This window comes from Ursus arctos, unplaced genomic scaffold (assembly GCF_023065955.2).
Source record: "Ursus arctos isolate Adak ecotype North America unplaced genomic scaffold, UrsArc2.0 scaffold_5, whole genome shotgun sequence".
NCBI classification, from domain to species: domain Eukaryota; kingdom Metazoa; phylum Chordata; class Mammalia; order Carnivora; family Ursidae; genus Ursus; species Ursus arctos.
The window spans coordinates 39,768,147-39,791,741 of record NW_026623067.1 but is presented as its reverse complement, the minus strand read 5'-3'; the positions used below and the strand labels follow the sequence as shown (position 1 = coordinate 39,791,741).

Sequence of the window (23,595 nt, the reverse complement as noted above, 5' to 3'; positions counted from 1 at the left end):
TGTTGCTTAATGGGCTCCCTTAAGTCTTCCACAAATCAAGGGTAAGTCTCCGAAGATCACAGTGGTGTGCTGAGCCCCTAAGCCAATGATTCTCAGCCAAAGCCGCATGTCAAGCTCACCTGGGAAGTTTCTAAAAATCCCAATGTCCAGGCTACACTTTAAACCAATAAAATCAGAATCTCTGTACTTCAACCCAGGCATCGGTATATTTTAAACTTCCCAAGTTGTTCCAATGGACATCCATGGTTGCAAATCTAGCCTTAAGGAGATGTTAATACACAAAAACAGTAACTACTCACCTAGGAACCAGGATGCCCAAGACCCCTTCCCAGTCCTCCTAAGGCTTGCTATTTGCATTCACAAGACCTCAGTTTTCCCAGGTGGCCAATGAAAGACTACAGATGTGAAAAATAAGGCTGTTCTGGGTCTAAGATTCTAGGACTGTGTAATTTCCATTCAGTTCTAAGGACTACACTAATGCTGGGGGCAGAAGCCCACTCTATGCCCTTCAAGAATGCATATTTACTATAGGACAGACACATGAAATTACCATTAGACGCAATGTGGTAAATGGAGAATCAGAGACATGAACTGGATACTAAGAAAATACAAAGCATGGCCAAATACCCCAGGGAGTCAGAGAAGGCTTCCCAAAAAGGTGCGGTTTTGCAAAGCTGAGCTGAACTGATGAGGCTGTCATAGGATGAGAAGGTAGGGAAGGGGCTTGCGACGGCTAGATACTCAGATGCACACAGCAGAAACTCAGTTCACCGACATTAATAATAAAATTGCAGAGGCAAGCTGAAGAGTATAATCCAGTCATTGTTCTCTTACCACGGGCCATAGCAATCTGCAGAGTATTCAGCGTGATTTGCTTACCACACCCCCCACCCACAAATACTGACTTGGCCAAGAATCTGACTCAAAAGAATCACTTCCCTTTCTCAGGCAGTAGCACGTGCACAAACACACAAGCTTCCCCCTGCCTCCACCCACCACCAACCCTGCTGCAGCCACCAGCCTCCTGCTTCTGGTCCAAGCACCCAAAAATGAGTAATCAAGGAAAACAGACACTATTTCTGTCTCTGTGCAGGGCAAAGGTGAGAGCTTCTGCTCTGTTGGGAATTTTAAAGAACTTCCTCCATTCTTTTGTCTAACACAAATTTGGGTTTGAATCCCGACTATGACACTTTTTAACTATGTAATCTTGGGCATGTTAATCAACCATTCTAAACCTCAATATCTTTATCTAGACATTGTGATGATATAAGTACCACCTCACAGAGTCATCATGTGGGTTAAAATTTAAAATGTGTGCATACCTAATGCCTTGGTCAAGGTTATGGACTGAGCAACATCTCCTCAAAATTTATATGGGGAAGCCCTAACCTCTGTTAATTAAATAAGGAGGCCATTAGACATAGGTGGCTTTAATGCTCTCACAGCCTACCTAAGCCGACCAAAACCCAAGGCTATAAATCCCTCAAGGTTAAGAAATGGAAACAACTAGACTTTCCCAAATAAGGCAACAGCCTGAGCTAGCCAATCAAGTAATTTCCCTACTTCCATATGTTCTTTTCTATAAAAGTCTTTCCCCTATAGTTCTGTCAGTAGAGCTTCCCTAAACATTTTCAGTTTGATACCGTCCAATCTGAACCAGTGTTTGTTCAAATAAAGTCTTAAAAATATGATATACCTCCTTTTATCATTTAATACCCCCAGCATGACACTATCTGGAGATGGGAGCCTTTGGAAGGTAATTAGGTCATCAGGATACAATCCTCACAGTGGGATTAATGTCCTTTTAAGCAACGACTGAAGAACCATTCTGCCCCCTCGCTCTTCCATTTAAGGACACAGCAAAGGTGGCCATGTGCAAGCCAGGAAAAGGGTCCTCACCAGGAACCAAATCAATTGGTTCCTTGATCTTGGACTACCCAGTCTCCACAACTGTGAGAAATCAACATTTTCTGTGTAAACCATCCAGCCCAAGGTATTTTGCTATGGAAGGCTAAGCAGATTAAGACAACAGACTTAGTCTTAAATGATCCGTTTTAGCATGGGAAGAGAGGGAAAATCTTCATTGATAGACTCTTCCTAGGCTTCTGTAGCACCCCTAGCTTAGGGGCAAGCCTTCCTGGGGACAAATCAGCATGAGGTCAGCAGGGGAATTTCAAATCAGGCTTCTTGGTATCTTGGTGATAAGAAGATGCAAAAGAACTTGTGGATGCGGGATCCCTCATCTGCTGATGTTGAGCCACATCAGAATTAGAATACAGAAGGTATCTCTGAAGAACCTGGAAATCAGCATTTGATTCTTGAATTTGCACAGTGCCTCCTTTTGAAGAACCTCTTACAATTATCATTATTTACTATGTGCCCATTTCCTGGGTGCATAGTAGAGGGCAGGCACCAGGTTAGGCATTTCGGAACAAAAAGTGAAGGAGTGACTCTTGCCCTTCAGAAGCTCTTGGATAAATTTACTAAAATGAGGACAGTAGGGAGCAGAGTGTGACACCTTCATTCCTACTCTGCCCACAGGGAACTGGAGGACCCCAAAGGTTAATTAATTCAAAAGATCTACCCGTAAGTCATACCTTATGGGTGTACCTTACAGTGAATCTTTAGGAGGCCAACAATGTGGTTCTAAAGTTATCCATAGTAATCCCCTAACATTTGTGAAATGTTTCCAACCCTGCAAAGATGAGAAGATGAGGCTTGCTCAAGAACTCAAAACACTCAAGTGGTAGAGGCTAGACTCAAACCCAGTTCTGACAATAAGTCTCTTGACATGACCACACTGTATGGGAACAAGAGCAGCCCAGGTATACTCACCATCCGTATCCGTTCATCTTCAAGATTCCTGAGGACAGTGGCAAACTCCTGCAAAGACCTTGCTGGAAAAGAGAAAGTGCCATGAAAGGAACACAGAGAAATGGATCTTTGGGAGCCTTTCCAGGTACAGTTATTATGTTATGGATTGAAATCCCTTGGCACATGCAGAATCCTAAAGTCAATTGCCTCCCAAGGCTCTCCTTATCTTTTCATCATTAACCATCCAGGATGACCCCCGAATGCAGGTTAATTTCACCTGGCACTCTAGCTGGGAAAGGATTTCCTTCAAAGACCTGCCTGTTCCTGAGACTACCCAGGACTGATGAGGCGCTGGCCAGCCTCCAGACTGTAGGCTGAAAGGGGTAGAGTTCCGCTTAGGAGTTGAAGGATTTCCTGCCCAGGATTTGACCTCTTCAACCTTGGTTGTGGGAGTGCGTCAGAAATCAACCTTTCCTCTGGAACTACAAGTACACTAGTGTAGTTAGCAATGGAAGCCACATCTCTGGCTTCTCCTTGGATTCCTCCTCCTGAATTCTTAAGCCACTTAACACAATGCAGTCTGCAGCATGATGGTCAAACAAGGACAGTCCCCATTAGAATTATTCCCAAAGGCAAAGGCAGTAAGTGCAATAGTCCCGAGGATATTCAGGACATACATGTAATGTTGGAGAGCTCCAGGAGTTACTACAATGATGTGTTTTCATTGCTCTCAGCTATGCCAGCTGCCATCCCTCATCCCCAGACCCTGGCACTCTGTGTGACAACGGGGATTCAATAAGCATTTGACAACTTTCTCAATCCTTGCTCACCCCTGGAGCTAACCAAGAAGCCCAATTAAAGAAGAGTCAAGGGCAATGACTAGACCCTGCCAGAGACAGGTGTCTTGAGACTGCAAATCCTCTGTACTCAGCATTGCCTATAAGAGACAGAAGGCAATAGTGACAACAGAAGCAGCCCAGCAAAATAATGAACAGTAACCCCACCCTCAGACTCTGGTTAAAGACAGGGAGAGGAGAGTTGGACACCAAGTTCCTCGGTCCATCTGAAGGGAGTGGCAGCTACATAGCTCCAGCCAACAACTGCCAGGCCTGAATGTGGGGCCAGCTGATCAGATTCCCCAATTTTCAAAGAGCTGGAAAACCAGAACTTTACACAAATTCAATTTATATGTTAATTCAATTTTAAAAAATTAGTGCCAAAGAAAACATGGTTGTATTCTGATTTCAGCCCACAAACTATCATTTGCAACCTATAATTCTTCCCTCATCCACCTGTCTTCTGTTCTTGCTCTAAGTTCTCTAGTACTGTGATTAGAGCAAAGAAAAGTCACAAAGACAGCCAGAAGCAAAACACTACAGGAGAATGGAGAGAAGAACCCCACTGCAAACCTTCAAGCTGCCTCCTACAGGCCCAAGGATGAGACCGGAACTCTCAGAACTCTGGGGAGCAGCCCAGAATAGCCCCTTGGCCCCCGACCCACTTCACTCTGCCCCCTGCACTGTTGGTATGGACTTCTTCATTTATGACACTTAGGTGCTTCCTATCACAGGAAAAAGGCTCAGCAAGGGCACTGGCAGTTATGATAAGCAGTGACTCATCTTATCACACACACGGTTATGACTTACCTATACACATTTCATCATCTGTTTCTGCATCTCCTATGCACTGAAATTTAAATTCATTTAAGGAATCAGCAAATTTCCTCTTCGCCAACGACAAATCTAGCAAGAAAAAGAGTAAAAAATATGAATTACTGACATAAATTGATTTTCATATTTGCTGTACATTTTGGTCCTTCTACTAATGCAGCTGCTAGATTTGCTCCCGAGGCTATTTCAAACACAACGTAAATTCAAAACACTGAACAGCTGTTTCAACGTGAAATACTGACTGGCTTGAAAAATTACTATTTCTGTTACTTTGCTTTAACCATTCTGGTCCCAGTTCTAATTCCTTAAGCCACACAGTGAGTCCTGTCATGTATGTTTGCCACAGGTGGGAATCCAGGAGGAAACATAGGTCAGAGCAGATATCAGCATCCACAACCCTGTGGATCAGCCCTGCCACCGACCCCACACACGGTCCCACATTAGGTAGGGAGCAGGAAGAAAGGGCATGGAAGTGCCCCATTCCCACGGCACAGGAGCTCCTGGATTCCTCATTCTGACTCAAGTACACGTGAGGCCGAGTTCTCACAACCCTCTCAGTTCCCCTCATGAGGACAGTGACCAGCCAGCAAGAAAAATTTCCATCTGAACCATTTCCCTGGGTCATCGTGTTCCCCGCTGCCACAAGAACAAAGCCCTGGCAATGTTCTGAATTGGGGTAAAAACACATCCCACATATGTTATCTATAAAGAAAGCTCTTGGAAACCCTTGTCAAATTTAAAAAAATAAGCTTTCATTTAAGGCAGTATTAAAAGCCAATGATCCCTCCTGAACCCTCAGCTTCTGTTAAGGGTATAAAACCACCCAGGTACCTTTAAGTGGCCTGACAGACACAGCTGCTTGGTACAAATGTGCTTAACTTAATTCCATGTGCAGCCTTCCTGCAGATTAAGCTAATCATTCAAATTACCCTCATAGATGTTTCCCTTATTGAAGGGGAAATGGTATTATGTCCAAATTCCCAGAGGAGGGAAATGGGAGGCATAACTGGCAACACGGACTGGCTTTAATGAGATATGGGGAGGAGGTTGGGAGGATTCTGGCTTCACAAACCAACATAATCTAATGGAATAAAAGCATCCATGGTCTTCAGCTCTTCTCTTTTTTAGTTCCCAGATCTGTTCCTCAAACTGAGGGGTCATGTTTTTTTTCCATCTTTTGGTTTTGTTTCCTCTCTGTGTACCTGGCAACGCATCCCGCTCAGTGCATGCTGAATAATGTGTGTGTGCAGATGGGGGTATACAAATTCAAGCGCCGGTGTACAAGCTCACCGATCCAGAGCTTTTTCCAAGCAGTAGCTGCCAGTGGAAGAGCCTGGCTAAGCAGTCCTGCTGTTCTCAGGTCTGGGGCTCAGGCTTACCCCACGTACATCAGGGGCTCCTGCTCAAAGACTACCCCCTCCTATCGGCTCGGATGACATGAATCCCAAGACAGCATGGCTTCTGCAAGACCCTCTGCTCTACACCAGAAAAGGAAGGCACTTGAAGTGGAGGAGAACCCAGGAGCCACCAGCCAATAGTCTCCAGTCTCTCCCTGGTTCAGTCACTTTAATGCAATGGTCCTTGGCAAAAAGTCCAAAGAGGCCAGCAGAAGAATCAGGCATCTCCTAAAACTGGCCGCCCCAAGCTGAGGATATCCCTAAGAACACAAATCACTCCCTGGCAAGTCAAGACAGAAACAGATTCATCTCAAAGTCAGAACACTGTGGGGAAGAGAGACAGGAGGCCACAGGCAGGCAGGATAAGATAAGGAAGAATCACCTTTCAGAGTGGAAGACAAAGCCCCCAAGAAGGCCAAAGAGTATCAGGCATAGAATGTGGGCACGGCTGTACTCAGTCTCATTGCAGTCAGAATGTTCTCCTGATCAGAACTCACAAAGAAAGGCCTGAGCCAAGAGCAAGACTAGAGTTGCTTCTCTATCCACCTAACAATCCTCTATTCCTCCCCCATAAGCAAGAAAGACTCAAGCTGGACAAGCATCTACACAAAGTGAAAGAAAGGTGAAACCTAAGGCAGGCTTGGGAAAACTCCCAACATGCACCTGAGAAGCTGTGCTGCCAGGAGCGGCTACCAATGAGGATCAAGGAGTGGCTAAGAACGCACAACGGGGACAACGGGGCCTTTGTGGGGCCTTTTCACAGGGGGACCCATTTAACCTGCAGCAGGGCCTGTTAGCTTATGCCCAGAAAGTAACCTTACTTTGTCGTCAAGTGACACACAGCACACCCCACCACAACACAAACCTGAGAAGCCATGTGGGCCCCACAAGGCTGATAAGGAGGCCTCTCCCCCAACAGAAGAATTAGGTAGTGAGTACTGGTCTGAGTCCATGCTGGGTTGTAGGCCAGTGAGCACAGCTAGACAGACTAAAAATCCCAGTACTGGAATCTGAAAAGGACTTCCCCATGGGCTTGAATGGCTCATGCCTGAGAGAGAATCTTGGTAAAGGTGTAGGGGGACACTGGGTATTTTGCTTGTTCAGCATCCACTCCCCAGTCTTTGGAACAGCAGCTCAAGCTTGCTTTGAGAAACCTCCCCCTTTATACTTGCCTTGCATGGAATCCTGGTTGTAGGCCCATCAGCCCCTTCCCCAGCCCCATGTCCCCACCCCAATCTCACCTGGCTCCTGGACTCAAATTTCAGCTCCACTGTTTCCTAGAAGTATAACTAACCCTAGGTTAGGTCTAACTTCTCAGTCGCCTCACCTGACATAAGCTGTCAGGCCCACCTAAACCATGAGATTGTCAGGAGACCCAGGGAGACACACTGCACAAGCACTCTGTACACTGTAAGCTTCAGTTCTAGGCAAGTCTGGGCTACTCTTCCCTAATGTGTGAACCCTGTAATGACAGAACCCAGAGAAGTTAGGCAGGACTACCTGTGCTGAGAAATCAGCTAAGTTGGAGGAGTGACACAAGAGCACACAGCGCAAACGTGGGGATCTGGGACTCTATCAGCTCCTGGGAACCGAGATCCTTTTAGCATGTGGACTCACCATGATGCCTCACTCCGTTAAGATAAAACCCTCTCTGTTACTTGGGACAATGGGGAAGACACCAAAAAGAACAGCTAAACCACACTGACTCTTGTCTACTTCAACCCAAAAACGACTGGTGGAATCTTATGTAGGTGATCAACTCTGCCATGTAGCTACAGGGAGATTTCTTTCTAAAGCCTTCACCCTGACTCAACAGGAATCTAACACGCACACGCCAGTAAGAGGAGTGGAGAAGGCAGAGAGGCTGGTACTAGTGCTGAGTGCGTGCCAAGCTTCATGACACCCTGCTCATATAACCCCACTGTTTCAGGTTCAGTGCAAGATACAGCAAGGTGCCAAAAGTCAATGATATTTACTGTGTAGTAACATCTGTTGCTAGAAAGGCAGAATGCTGGCCAGAGCAGACAGGAGTCATTAACTGGCAGCATCTGGGGAGGACAAGTATTTGCCTTATAGAATTAAGTCACCTCTGCTCTGGGTGAGGAGACCAGGCAGCTAAGGGACACAGAAGCAGCTAGAAGTCTGGGCCTTGAGGGACCACTCTCAAAAGTATCTGCTGACTAGGGGAACAGAGGGAAGTGCCCTTCTCTTCCTAGGGATGCCATGCTCTGCACAGAGTGTTAAGACAATTTAGTACCAATTCTTTTTTCAGTAAAAGAAGGTTGATACTTTTTTTTTTTTTTAAGTTAGGATCTACCTTAAGTTATACAAGTTTTACCTCAGTACCCTAAGTCAAGCCATTCCCATTTTCTCGTTGGGGAAAATTTAACATCCATGTGCACACACAAATGCACATGATGAAGGATCCAAAGTAACCTTACCATTACATTTATTTCAGTGCATCTACGACCTTTCTTTGACCTCCAAAGTTATCGGAACTGTATATGACTATCCATAAAATTGTTTACTCCTTGGTCACATCTCCCTGGATTTAGAAACTGATTACAATTAATGAAGTCCAACTGCCAAGGTAAGTATTTGTGACAAGAATGACCTGTTGGCTGCTGAAAGCACAAACACCAAAGTCCTCAGGCCCAGCTAATCTCTCCATTCTCTGAAAGCCAATTACACTTACTCTCTGTGCCTGTTCACCTTGTATTTGGAATGATCCCACGCATGAGTGGTTCCCTGGCATAATGCACAGTAAGTACCTGAGACAGGCCCAGACAAGGCGGCCCTCGAGACATGTTGTACTGATCTGACTGGGCAGAGCAACAGAAGTTGGCTTACAGGTGGCATATCTCAGATGGCCCAATAAAAGGACCCACAGTGAGGGCTGAGAGATGGACGTGAGTCCCCAAAACTGCAGCTTTGCTGCAACTCCCATTTTCAGGTTAACTTACCATTCTCTAAAACAAACTCTCTCTCCTCTTCTACCCTCTCAAAAAAGGGCCAACCAAGGGCCTCTTCCTGCATCCGCAGTTTGACACTATCTGTCCTGCCACAAAAGTCAAAGTCATACACCCACGTGTTGTCCCTGGCAACACAATGTCTTTCCCAAGTGTGCCTGTTTTGCCTCCTAAGCATCTCAGTTCTATTCACTCTTCCCCATCACCATCAGGAACCCCTACATCAAATGCCCCCATTTGCCTGGGTAACTGCAAATGCCTCTGCTCTGGTCCCCCATACCCACTTTTGTTCTTCTAATCAGTTCTCTCCCCAGTCATGTAAGCTCCAATAGTGAATCCTGCGATGGGTTCCCAGAGTTCTAAACACCAAGACCAAATTCCCTCCCAAAGTCTGAGAGGTCTTGTGGGGCCTGGGCCCCCAACTCCCTTTCTAGGTTCTGCCAGCTCCTTGAACATCCTGCTCATACATGCAGCCCTTAGCTCAGAAGTTCAGTCCTCCAAAAAGCCTGCCCTGTCTTCTGTAACCCGGCCAACCCCTACCCTACCTTCACTCTAAGTCCTATGAACCTCCTTTTTTTTCCCATAGCAATTTTATATTGTTCAGGTGGTAATTCTATTAGTACCTCCCCAACTAGTAAATTCCTTAAGGATGAGGATTGTGTCTCTTCATGCTCACCACTAGGTCCTCACAAGCCACCACATCACCTGGCTGAGAGCAGGAGACACACAAGGAACAAAGCAGGAGGGGAAGTTAGGCACTCTACTAGTTCACTGCACTCATCAAAGGTGAAATTCCCCATCATATAATTCACAGATGAAAAAAAAAAAAGCTGATTAGATATATACAGGAGAAACTTCAAACTTGGATAAGTCTGGCTGAAGCTTGTATATCTAGGAATGTGCTTTCTGTTAACATAAAACCACCTCCCCTAATGTTATCTGTTGAGAAAGATTCCCACAGAGCTGTAGAGAGACCCACCAGCAGGCACATGAAGTAAAACCTTCTCTATACCAAGAGACCAGGAGAATGGGTTATAAACATGTCTGGTGTCAGCCACAGCCATGTCTGCCCTTTCAGCCCCTGATTGTCCCCAAGTCTGGAGCTAAAACAGATGAAAACAGAGTTCCAGAGACACTTCTCTTTTTCCCCATACCTGGGCAAGCTGAAAATAGATCCTATCAGAAACTGCACTTGGGGACAGGCATTTCTCAGTCTGCGAGTGGCATTTTTAAACCTAATGCCACTGCTTAACTGTAAGAAAAGCAAGTGATGTTCCTTTGTTCATTCTACGGCCTGAAACCCTGCACTTCAGGAGCAAAAAGAGACGGTGTTCAAAATCTTAACAGATTTTGTATACACCCCCCAGCATTCATCTAGTTTCTGTGATGCAGTCTTACCTGTGACCACTAGGTGGCGATGGACTGTATCAGAAAAAGGGTGCTAATAACCCAAGGAGAAACAAGCCAGCCTCAAAGGTAGTGCTGGGAAGAGATCATGTCCTGCTGATGAAGACATCCAGCCGAGAAGGGAAATGTCCAGTGGGCACTCAATCAGCAATGGCCTCCATGGGGGAAGAAATGCCCTAATACATTCAGAGGACTCTTGTTCATCTTACCCATTTAAGCCTCAGACATAGAGGGGAAGGGCTGGAGGGATGAAGTCACCACCAGCATGTCTCTTACATTCTTTCAGATCTGTCTGGAGCAGACTCAGAAGACCGCTCGTGTCACCAGAGGATGATATGCCCACCAGCGATATCAACCACCACATGTTACATCATGTGCGTTCTGATTATACATCCGTGTACTTTTCCTGAGGCCATTTCCCTAAAATTCTATTTCCTAAATGAGGCCATAGCCAACACAGACTCTGGAGAATTTTTTTTTTCCAACCAGAGCACTAAGGCTAATGAAATTTTCTGAGTTAATTTTTTAAAATGAAATTCAATAGAAGAAAGGGGCTTCACCCTTTCCCTGATAAAGTTTCTAATTCTATTGACATGGAAACATCCTTCGGGAGTAAAATGGGAGACCCAAACTCGCCTTGACGTAGACAAAATAAGTGTAAATACATGATGCATTCATTTATGGAGTACTTACTATGTAATAGGTACCTACTAAGTACTTTAACTCATTCTGTCCTCACAATCATCCTACGAGTAGGAATTATTATTCCCATTTTGCAGATGGAGAAACAGATTCAGAGATTAAATAATTCTGACTTTAAAACTCTCAACTACTATACTCTATGGCCTAACCTACTCAAATATTTGTGACTCTTTTATCAATGTACTCAAAGAAATAAAAGAACAATATATATACATTCCATACCTTTTAGGAGAATGTAATTTAGAAGGACCTCATCTGTGTACAGTAAGCCCCCCCTTACCTGTGGTTTCAGGTACCTGCCACCCTTCTCGGTCTATAAGCAGATGACTCTCCTTCTGACTTAATGTTAGAAGGTCGGTAGTTACCTAATGCTATGTCACAATGCCTACGTCATTCACTTCACGTCATCTCATCACATAGGCATTTTATCATCTCACACCATCACAAGAAGGGTGCGTACATGAAGATATTTTGGGAGACAGTCCACATTCACATAATCTTCATTACAGTGTATTGTTTTAACTGTTCTACTGTATTAATTATTGTTGTTAACATCTCACTGTGCCTAATTTATAAATTAAACTTTATCATTGGCATGTATGTGCAATCTAAGTGCAGGGGGGGAAAACCTAGAATATATGGGTTTCAGTGCTATCTGTGGTTTCAAGGCATCCACTGGGGATCTTGGAACATATCCCTTGCAGACAGGGGAAGGGGGAGAAGAACTACTGTACACAAACTTCTAAATTAAGGTAAACATGCTAAAGCAATCAAAGTGGGGGGGGGAAGGTAGAGAAGTGCAAGCAGGATATTAGTTAGGGCCATTGGCAGACTCTTCCCAGAAAAAAACAATAGGGAGTAGCATTTGAAAAGAGCCTTTAAAGTTCAGTAGTTCAATATAATTCGGATTTGTAGAAATCAGAGGAGGTGCAGGGCAGGGTAAATAGGCAAGGGAAGATATTCTAGAAGTAGCAACAGGAAGCAAAGAGATGCAAAAGCAGAGCACCCAAGATCAAACAGCAGGCAGTTGCCTGATGGAAAGAAGGTAAGACTAGGAAAAGGGGTTAGAATCATAGAAGGACTGGAATATCAAGCTAAGGAATTCAGACTTCATCCCTAAAGAAATGGTAACCATATATTTATGAAGAAGAGAGACAAAAATCAACTTAAACATTGATTAGGACTTTCAATAAGGAGCTGGCCCAGAACTTCATTTTGGGACTTCTCTGACTTCCCATCCTGCTTCACTGCCAAAAACATACAGCCACAGTCAAGGGGCTTTCTCTTTGTGGGATGACTAGATGGCAAAGGACACCTCTCAACCTTGACATTGGGTACAAAGACCACAGGTCAGCCAGGAGATAATCAGAAAATGAGGGATTCAGAGAAACTCTGCTCCCTAACTGAAAACTCCAACTTCACATCTGGATTATGAGGGCTCAGTAGCACCCCCATTAGAGACAGGTAATTATATACAAAGATATACATGAAGACAACTCTATTTCCGAAGTGCTACATTCGCTGTTCTTCTTAAGAACACGGGGAGTTTAAGTCCTAGAACGTAATCTTTTATGAAGACATTCCAGACTACCTTACTGTCATATAATAGGTACTCAAAAAAACATCTGCTCATCAAGGACCAATATGTTAAATGATTAAGTCAGCATGAGACCTATAATGAAAACTTAAGCCCGAAAGAGCCCAGGCCAAAACGTGCATCGCTCAGCCCTGACACAAAGCAGAGAGCAAGGACACAGAGAACTGAGGGACTGGATTGAGAACAATTACATTTGCATAAAACTCCAAGACCTTCTAAGACAGTGGGTCAGTACAAGAAAAACTCCCTCGAGCGAAACAATGGTGATTTGCTTGGTTAAAACAAAGAACTCCATTTTAAGAGGGACTAAACAAGTGAAAAAGCAAAAAGAAAGGGTATTTCCATGCAGTTCAAGTGTAAACATCACACACACACACACACACACACACACACACTCACACACACATTTACTCAAGGTCAATTCAGAAGAGTATGAAGTGTGTGGACTCGAAACATGGATTCAAACCCTGGATCTGCCCATTACCAGCTTTAGGACTGGGAAAACGGCTCAACCTTTCCAAGAGTCTCTGTCACTATGAGGGTAACAAGTACCTCACAGGCTTGCTGTGGAAATTGAAAAGGAAGAAAAAATGTGAGCAGAGCACAGGGCTGCCCCTAGATGCTGGTTTTCTTTCCTTCCCACAAGCACAGGCTGAACACAGGTTGGAGATGAGAGAATCAACAAAAGGAGAATCTTAATTAGCTTAAGAATTAAGGAATTTTTGTCTCATTAATTCATCAAACTTACCAAATACAGGTATCCCCTGTTTTTCTGACGTTCGACTTAAGCCACTTCACTTTAACAAAGTATCTCGATTAGCACCTATTTTCACTAACCAAAAGAAATCCAAAAGGATTTTTCCTCTCACGTGGAGAAAGGAAAAGAGCGCTCAGTGTTTGTTGTGCAGTGAGCGAGCACCGGAGCAGCTGGAGCGGCCATAGCTTCGAACTGTGTCTGTGAGCATCTGTGTTTTATCTCAATTTATTTTGTGCATCCGTTAGCAAGTCATGTCCTAAAGTACCAGAAAAGCCTGACAGAAGTTATTTTGGGGCTCTAGGGATTCTTTGAAAGTTTTTCCACGTAAATTAATAGTAATTGCTTCTTCACGGGATCCCATTCTAGCTTAGGAAATTTTCATAGGAATGCTCTACTTGTGGATAGTGGAGTAAACCTGTAACCTTCTAATGAACTAACTACCGAAAATAATTTGAGTCCTTAAAGGTTTTCCTCAGATGCTTAGAAAACTCTAATGTACTTACAGAATTAAAATTTCTTTTTACCCCTTGCAGATGAAAGGAAACGCAAAAACCCTGGATGAAAGAACACTATTTTTTTATCTTAACAGTAACTCAAAGTAGTGTGCATATGTTCTCGCAAAGTTTATTAACCTAAGTGGTGCCTCTTAAATGCACTGAGGCTAAGAATATCATGAAATCCTTCTTGTCCATTGAGTGGGGAAGGAAGCCAGCCCCAAGTAAAAAAGAATCAGAACGCTAACGAGACATTCAAGACAAATGGGCTTCATAGGGTGCACAGATCTGGAGTGCCTAGCTTCCTGAGAAGGTGGTATTTGAGTTACACTCCTCAAATAGGCACACTTAAGAAAAGGGGGGTGGGGAAGGTTAAGAAGAGACCACAGAAGTCAGGGTCGGCAGAACTAGAAGACCAGAGGGTCCAGATGGGGCAGAGCTAGAACTCAGGCAGAGATCGGTGAGCTTCCTCTGGCTCAACACCACTGCACTACTATTAAGCCCAACATAGAAGAGAGGAACAGTATGAGGGAAGGGCAGTTGATCCTAGCTCAGGCCTCAAGACTTAGTTTCTGCTTCTACAATGTCCTACCATCCCACAGCAGTGCTTCTCCAACTTTAACATGCACCTGAAGACCAGGTGATCCTGTTAAAACGCTGATTCTAATTCAGTAGGTCTGGGAGTGTGCATTCCACACAAGTTTCCAGGTGATACCAATGTTGCTGGTCCAGGCACCACACTCTCCGACTCGAGGGCTGGGATTCCCAACAGAGACCCAGCAAGTCAAGATCACAGAGCTTTTCCCCTTCTAAGCACAGCACCTAGAGCATACAGGACCTCCGTATATATTCAAAGAATGGATTCCTTGAAAAGACTTCAACTGCTGCACAAAAAAACAGAATGGAAGCTAGAGTAAGAATCAGAAACAGTCTTCATCCTCACCCAGGAACAATGCCTGTGAACCTAGGGAAAGTAAATTAATACCTTAGCCTTAGAGAACTCTTTGAAAACCAGAAGGATGGCCAGTGATCTTTAAGGGCTCTTCCAGCTCTAAAATTCCACCCAAAGTATTTTTCTGTGCTTTTTAAAAATTATTTTAATGGTCAGGGTATACACTGGCTATTCCTACAGCAAGGCACACCGCTGTCATTCTCAGATAGCAGTTTCCAAAAATCCAACTGAGAGAACACAGACTCTGTTAGTCTCAGCAAATAACCATAGCAACTAATACCCCCAAATAAAATGATGTCTTCACAATGATGTGCTGGCTCAATTAGATTAAGAGGGTGACGTGTACCATCTCAAAATTTATGGTCGTAAACTTAGAGCAAAAGCCAGACTTTCTTGGAAGAGGTTTTTAAGGGGAAAAAAAGGGGGGGGGCAATAAAATGAAGAAGAGACAGGGAGCCAGAAAACGGAGATGAGAAACTGGAACAGAAATGGCCTGCCCTGCCAGGTCCGCGCAGACAAGGCTCAGGCACCCACATGGGAATCCAGAACTTGGTTAAACAAGGGGCAGTTCTGAGGGCCACCACTTCCACCAGGGAGTTACCAAGCAACTGCATTTTATCCTCCCTCTTTGCCTTTCTTCACACATATAATAAAAGGAAAATGAATACTGCTATCTCAGAAAAGACTTGAGGGATTTACCAGAGAGACCATGAAGCTTTTAAGTGAAAAGAGGGATAACTGCAAAAGAGTCCATCCAGGTTGATAATGGATTTCCAAGCCAAATTCTCCACAGGTCATCCGGGATGCACTGGAATTGTGAAGAAAAAACCCAACATCTGTAAGATCTAGAACTTAGGCCCTTCCACACCCCCAGGTTTGCCTCTTCCAGCGTCTATGCCATCACAGTCGCTCTAAACACATTCAGGCAAGCAAGAATCTCACAGGAAAAGCAGGGAAAGGGAAGCCAAGACCCACCAGCTCCCTTTAATCCCTGATCCTTTTGTAGCAAAGGCTGGGGGGGGGGGGGGGCAAGAAAAGAAACAAAGCAAACCAAAACACAGCCCAAAGAATCTGGGCCTAAATTGCATTCAAATGTAAACAACAATTTCTGTTAACAAGACAGTCCCAATAAGCAGCACCTGGAGATAATGCACAAAATCAAAGCCACCTCCAGGGGCTCCCCTCAACAGCTAAAATGAATGTGAGGATAGTAAAAGCAAGACATGGCATTGTGAGCAAAGAGGCCTTCCATCAGCCAAGCAAGCCTAGAATAATGAGTAAACTCAAAATCCCCCTCAGCCATCTATAAGGTCTCTGTACTTATTTCCACCTGTATGAAAAGGCGGGGGGTGGGGGTGGGGGTGGGGGGGTAGTGCCTCCAGGGATTTCTGTGAGTAAAGAGATGACACTCGGAAGTGCTTAGCGCCCGGCCTGCAGCAAGCACTCAAAAAAACAATAGATATTAATAGTATTCAGTATTACCCAAGAACGTAAGAACTAAAATGTCAGGGTGATGTATTTCTGTATAAAAATCAGAGGACAGACGCTTGGCCTCCTACCACCCACCTTTCCACCCCCTTACCTCGCTGGACCCCTGACCATTATTATCATCTCAATGGAATCCACCTAATGCTCAGGCACAGCTCAAACATGCTCACTAATACCACAGGAAGCAGGGCAGCCGCTCCTCAGCATCAGAGTAAGTTCCAATTAAAAAGGAAAAACTGCCTGTTTCCCCCGTGGATTAAATCAACATTTCCTGAAGAAAAAAATAAAAAAAACACATAGTGTTTCTGAACAGAGCCACACCTAATAACCTCCTCTGAGATTAGTTTCACTTTCTTTTAACCCCCATTCAATGCACCACTTCCCTGCTGCACCTAGGGGAGGCTGTGCTGCTCCTGGGACCAGGCAGGGAGGTCCAGGTGGGCAACAAGTGCCCTCCACACACTTCCCAAGAAAAGCCCAGGTTCCCTGCCATGCTGCCTCCTTACCAGCTCTGCCCCAGTCAGATAAGAAATCGTGCCTCAGCTAGTTCTCAGAGAACCCCCACACTCCACACCATCAGAGGATTTGACAGCCCAGATTAATGTTTCTCCAAATATGTTGACCATCAACTGCGACAGACTTGCCTTGGGAGCATATCCCAGCCACCTCCATCAAAATGCTGGGGCTGAGGCCCAGGAATCTGGGCTCGCAGGCGATTCTTTTGCATGCCGAAGCGAGAGAACTGCTACCATCTAAGCCCCCAGAACATCTAGTACCACGTACCGATAATGGAACCTCTCCTGATTACAAAGGTAGAGCTGCAAGGAACAAGCCAGAACTTCTAGTTCCTGACAATAGGCTTACAAATGTTCCCAAAGCAGGCAATTAATGCTTGCAGAGGAAGAAATCTAAGTGACAGTAGAGGTGGGAGGAGGGAACACCATAATTGAATTTAAAAATCACAAATTCTGAACCCTTAGCCTTTTTCCAAAAATGTTCTTAATCATGTCTCTTATTCTGAAGCCCACACAAGTAACTAGGAAGGCAGCTCTGTTAAGGGCCTGATTTGTGCAGACCCTGCTTACGGCACCAGGAGCTGATGAATGGCCCTGGTGCTGCTTGCCTAGAAACCCATCCAGAAACCATGCCTCCAAAAGAAGTGACAGCTGCCTACAGCGCCTGAGAAGCCAAGCACTCTTGGACCGCAGGCCTGGGCCAGGGCTGCCAATAATGATCTGCCCAATTAATCTTCTCTGACTGAGCATGCAAAAAGTAAACCTGACACAGACTCAAGTGAATCCAGGATACAGGCTCCCAGGCAGCTGAGAGACAGGACTATTGCTCTGTGGACACGGAACCCATGTAGTCACACTGTATACCCACACTGACAAGGGCCACTTGGCTTAATGCTATCCTGCCACCATCTTGACATTTAAAATTGTATCTTTGAACTTGTGTTTTGTAAGCGAAGCCTGGTGGCATAAGCAGAGCAGAGCTCTCCAACATGGGTGAAAGGCGTGTCCACCAGGGCCCCTTGCAGCCCCAAGTACATACGGTGTTTGCAATGCCCAAGGAGCACAGAACTCTGGTGGACCCATGATATATGGAAGTTGAGCTAGACTAAAATCAAGTACAAAGTAAGCATGTCATGTCTGTAACTAAGTAAACAGGAATGCTGACAGCCTGGAGAGGCCATGTTTTCCTTCCAAAGCAAAACTAAGCAAATGCAAAAAGAAGGCATTCTAAGAAACATGAATGACCAAGGGAACCTGCCATAGACTTTCTTACTCATGTTATTTCCCTGGTTAAGTCAACCACTTAATGCTGACCATAAAGACACAACACAGGGAAAGACTAAACAACCCACAGACCCTTGCCCCTTCGGGTCCTTCCTTACTCATCAGTTAAACAAAGGTAGAGAGCGTTGGCAGAATGTTTGAATTTGAAGACGTGAAACAAAAACAGCTGAATTAGGAAGTATTTCACAGAAGTAGAACAAGATATCTTAAAATCTGTATGGAACTACGAAAGACCCCAAATAGCCAAAGTAATCTTGAGGAAGAAAAAAGCTGGCGGCACCTGCTCCAATCTCGAACTACAAAACAAACTATAGTAATGAAAATAGTACAGTACTGGCATTAAAACAGATGCAGATCAATGGAACAGAAGAGAGAGCCCAGAAATAGACCCACACATAAATGGTAGATTTATGACAAAGGAACAAAGAATATACAATGAAAAAAAAAAAACAGTCTTCAAAAAAAGGTGTTGGGAAAACTGAACAGCCACATGAACGAAAGAATGAATGAAAGAATGGAACTGGACCACTATCTCACACTACACACAAAAATCAACTCAAAATGGATTAAAGACTTGAAAAGAAGACCTGAAACCATACAACTCCTACAAGGGAATCTCCTTGACATCAGCCTTGGTGATGATTTTCTGGATTTGACATGAAAAGCAAAGGCAACAAAAGTAAAAGTAATCAAGGGGGACTACATCAAACTAACAAGTTTCTGTACAGTAAAGGAAACCATCAAAAAAATGAGCAGGCAACCCAATGAATGGAACAAAATTTTTGCAAATCCTATATAAGGGACTAATATCCAAAATAAACAAAGACTCATGTAACAGCAAAACAAATAAACAAATAAGTAAAATAGGCTGAGGATCTGAATGGACATTTTTCCAACGACATACAGAAGGCCAATAGGTACATGAAAAGGTGCTCAATATCACCCATCACCAGGAAAATGCAAATTAAAACAAGTGTTGGCAAGGATGTAGAAAAGGAGAGAACCCTGTGCACTGTCAGCAGGAATATAAACAGATACAACCACTATGGAAAACACTGTGGAAGTGCCTCAAGAAAGTAAAAATAGAACTACCAGAGGATCCAGCAAGTCCACTCTGATTATCTCCCTGAAGAAAAGAAAAACAGACCCACTAATTTGGGGGGGGAAAAATATATATATATATATATATATATATATATATCTCCCCATGTTCGCTGCAGCCATGTTTACAATAGCAAAGACAGGAAAACAACCTAAGTGTCTATTCATGGATAAATGAAGAAAGAAAACAGAAAATGTGGTGTGTATATCAGTGGTGGAATACTATTCAGCCATAAAAATTAATGAAATCCTGCCATTTTTGACAACATGGATCAACCCTCAGGGCATTATGCTAAGTGAAATAATCAGAGAAAAACAACATAAGATCTCACTTACATATGGAATCTAAAACAAAACAAAACAAAACCACCACCACCACAAGGTCATAGTACAGAAGAGATTGGTGATGGCCAGAGGCAAGGGTAAGAATGGGCAAAATGGGTGAAGGTGGTCAAAAGGTACAAATTTCACATTATAAATCACAGGATGTGAAATACAACATGGTGACTACATTTAATAATACTATACTGCATACTCAAAAGCTGCTAAGAGAATAGATCTTGTAAAGTGTCATCATAAGGGAAAAAAATTTATGTACGGTGACAGATGTTAACTAGACTTACTATGGTGATCATTTCACAAAACATACAAATATCAAATCATTATGGTGTATACCTGAAACTGATGTTGTATGTCAATTACACCTCAAAAAAAAAAAATCTATAAACACACACAGACACACACAGTTGAGTTAGCTTGTGCAGTGTTTCTAACGTTCTAGTAAGAACAAAATTAACATGCCTCTGAGCTATATAATATGAATTATGTAATTTCAGTGATTCCACATGCAAGTCAGCTGATCTTATATTTACATGTAAAACTGGCACTGCACAATAAAAACAAACAGTAAAATTCATACTGTTTTATTTTTTAAGTAATCTCTATACACAATATAGGGTCCAAACTCACAACTCCAAGATCAAGAGTCATAACGTTCCACTGACAGAGCCAGCCAGGCACCCCCAGTTTTTTTTTAATAGCAAATAAAAACACCGTAAGTCAACAGAGATGCCATCAAAGAAAGGCTTTATATTGTAATACCTTTAAGAGTTCATGTTTGTGCTTTATGAATAAGGGCCCATCGGGTAAGTAGCTAGTCCTGAATATAAAAACACCTGGGATTCCTTTTCCATCTCCATAAACTTTCTCATTTCCTTCAACTGCTACCTTGAGGAAGACCTCCAATCCTGCGGCATCGCCAGGCCCAGGCTAGCACCGCCTCTGGTCTGGACTCCTAACTGGCCTCCCCACTTCCTCCTGGACCCCCTCCTGCTTGTCACTCAGGTACCCAGGCTGGCCTTTCCAAAAAGTAGATGTGATCATGTCACTGCCCCTTCCACACCCTCCCCAACTCTAACTCTTCCTTTTCATTTCAAAATCTGCCTGATGCCTACAAAACATGTCTCATCTACACACCCTGCTGGCTTCACCTCCCCTCAGTGCTCCAGCCCCATTGGCCCACTCAGATCCTCTAATGTGCAGGAACAATGCTAGCCCCAAAGCCTGGCACAGTGTATTCCCTCTGCCCAGGAAGGAATCCTGTACCCACGAGCTCTCATCAGACTGGAGCTCTCCCCCCAAACCTCTCCACCCTTCAGATTCCACTTGAAGGGTCACTTCCTCTGGGAAGTGGCCTTCTCCCATTCTCCACCCACTCCCAATGGTAAACTCTCACTGCTCCCTAGAATTTCCCTTTCCATCCCTTTACACGATAGCTAATTTCCTTTAATTCTGGTAACTGTTTAATGTGTACTACCTGATGACATTATAAACACAAGGCAGGCAGTCCCAATATCTGTTTTGTTCAGAAAAGGACAGTCATCGCAGTTCTAGCATGTAGTATGCCCCAAATCAATAAATGAATACAAACAGGCAGGTGACTCTTTTTAAGAATTCAGTCAGGAGAATGACAAACCCTGAAATCCCCTTTTTACTCAAAGAGTAAGCTGAAAGCTGGGTCACAGAAATGAAGACCCAACAGCCATCCCATTATTTACTCCATTACAGGCACAAAATGAAACAACCCGGAATCACATTTCCTAGGCTTAGCCTTGAAGCCACAAACACACATTCCCCCACTGTCTTCTTCATCCAACAGTATGCCTATGTTCTCAAGGTACTGCTAGTTCTATTTTAAAAATCACTTTGCCTATAGCCAAATGATAGGCAAAGAATTTGCATTCGTACCGCTAGACAGTCTATCTGGAATCTTAAATAATCTGATGACAAACTGTGCCAATTAGCATCATGTAAATGCAAAAGCCATCTTTTCTAATACACCAGGTATCACTAGAAGGACACACACACACACACACACACACACACACACACACACACACAATCTTTTGGAGGAAATGTTTCTCAAGTTGGCTTTTGAAGTTCACCTGAATCACATCACTCCAAATTTACTATCTCAGAAATTCTGGGAATCAAATGTGGAAATTAGATTTGGAAATCAAATCTGGAAATCACAGTAAGTTTTAAAAAACCACTGTTATAGGAAGACAGTGTTGAGTAATTTATACAAGCACGAGGGAACTGGAAGAAGTAACTGACACTGAACCTGAGAAAGCAGATAAACAAGAAAGAAAAGGAAAGCGAGGTCCTATAGACCCGGAAAGTCCCTGGCAACATGCCTGCAAGAAAACGGCAGGAAACTGTTCCCAGAGGAGAGAAGGACCATGGAAAAACCCTAGACCATTGTTGGCTCAGGTCATTAATTATTCTGGCCATTTTATGCTGGTGGCCACTTCCTCCTCTCTCAAGGTGCTTTAGGAACAATCAGGAAGAAACCCTGACATCTGTCCCCTCGCTGCAGGAAGAACAGGGTGACGCGACCGAGGACAGCATGAGTAGGGCCACCTCCCACAGTCTCACAGCTCCGTTTAGGCACTGAAAGGAAGAATCCTGTACCTGCGAGCCCTTGCCAGACATGGGAATTCTAGCCATGGCTGGCCAGCCCTCCCCACAACCAAGTCTGCGGCCTGCTGTCAACCCAGAACCCTCAAGGAATGAGAAGACCTTGAGGAAGCCTCCCAGCACTGTTCTAGCAACTTCAGCATCCCCTCCTGTAATGGGCCGAATAATGTCCCCCAAATTCTTGTCTACCCAGAACCTCAGAATGGGAGCTTATTTGGAAATAGGGTCTTTGCAGATGTAATTACTTAAGATATGGTCATACTGGATTAAAATGGGGCCTAAATCCAATGACTGGTATCCTTCTAAGAGGAGAAGGAGAGGACAGACACACAGGGAAGGAGGAGGCAGACACTGGAGTGATACAGCAACAGGCTGAGGAACACCAAGGACTGCCAGGAGCCAGCAAAGCTAAGAGGCCAAGAAAGCTCCTTCCCTAGCACCTGCAGAGGCGTTGTTTTAAGCCACCAAGTTTGTGGTCATTTGTTATGGCAGCCACAGGAAGCCCTCTTAGGAAGCCGGAGTCTTTAAGTCATACTGTCACTAAAATTTAAGGGGTTCTGCAACCACACAAAAAGGAATATTTGCTGTTCAGATACTGGAGATGGCCTGGTCCTAGCGTCTTTGAGAGCTGCTCTCCACATTCAGGCCACCCCAGCTTCTTTCCCAGATCAGCTCCCTCAGAGACCTTCTTCCAACCTGCCTGACCCTGCCAGCACTTAGATCCCTCGAGGGAACCCTTCCCAATGCAGCTTCCCACACAAGGTCCCCCACCCCGCCCCAGGCTGGCCCCCACCATGGGCGGACACACCTGGATCTCTCCCTCTAAGCACTCTCCACACATGCTTAGTGTGGGCAGAGACCAGGTCAGTCCTGTACTCCAACACAGCCCAATGACCACCATAGCTCAGTACGAGGAGAAGTTGAAATAATGCCACTGAGCACATGCGTGTACAGTTAACGGCATTCACGGACATCCCTCGTTCTTCCTTGCTTGGACCAGACAGCGTTAGTAACTGTCTTCTGTGTGACTCCTCACAGCTTTGACTATACTCATGTTAAAGCATGTCCCACACTATACATATCACTCATCTATTCTGTTATTCATGAAAAAAAAAAAACGATGCATGGACTACCTACAAGTGCCTGATATACTTGTTACTGGAGAGAAAAAGGTAAGCAAAAATCAGACAAAGCCTCTGTCTTCACTGCATTACAAATGGTGGTGAGGGGGTGTCAGTCATTAACAACCTCACATTAGAGCTGAAAAACAATAGAACAACCTTATTCCTAAGGCTGTCTCCTCTATTATGTTATTTCCTACTCTGGGTTCCTACGACCTAGAACAGTGGCTGCCACGTAACAGGCAATCAATAATGCTGAGTGGCTGGAGAATGAATAGCTTGAAGATGGGTGGGTGGGTGGGTGGGTGGATGGAAGAAGGGAGGGAGGGTGGGTGGCTAGGTAGGCAG

General features: G+C 44.3%; 1 protein-coding gene across 4 annotated transcripts in view; it reads right to left on the bottom strand.

Moving 5' to 3' along the window:
• ARHGAP26 (Rho GTPase activating protein 26) overlaps positions 1-23,595 on the bottom strand; it is a 414,131-nt gene that overhangs the window by 310,517 nt on the left and 80,019 nt on the right. For all 4 annotated transcript variants that reach the window (XM_026499014.4, XM_026499015.4, XM_057306962.1 and 1 more), the window contains 2 exons: positions 4,461-4,556; positions 2,836-2,897 (listed from right to left, as the gene is read on the bottom strand). In XM_026499014.4, coding sequence (XP_026354799.1) covers positions 2,836-2,897; positions 4,461-4,556 — 158 coding nt within the window. The remainder of the gene's footprint in view (positions 1-2,835; positions 2,898-4,460; positions 4,557-23,595) is intronic.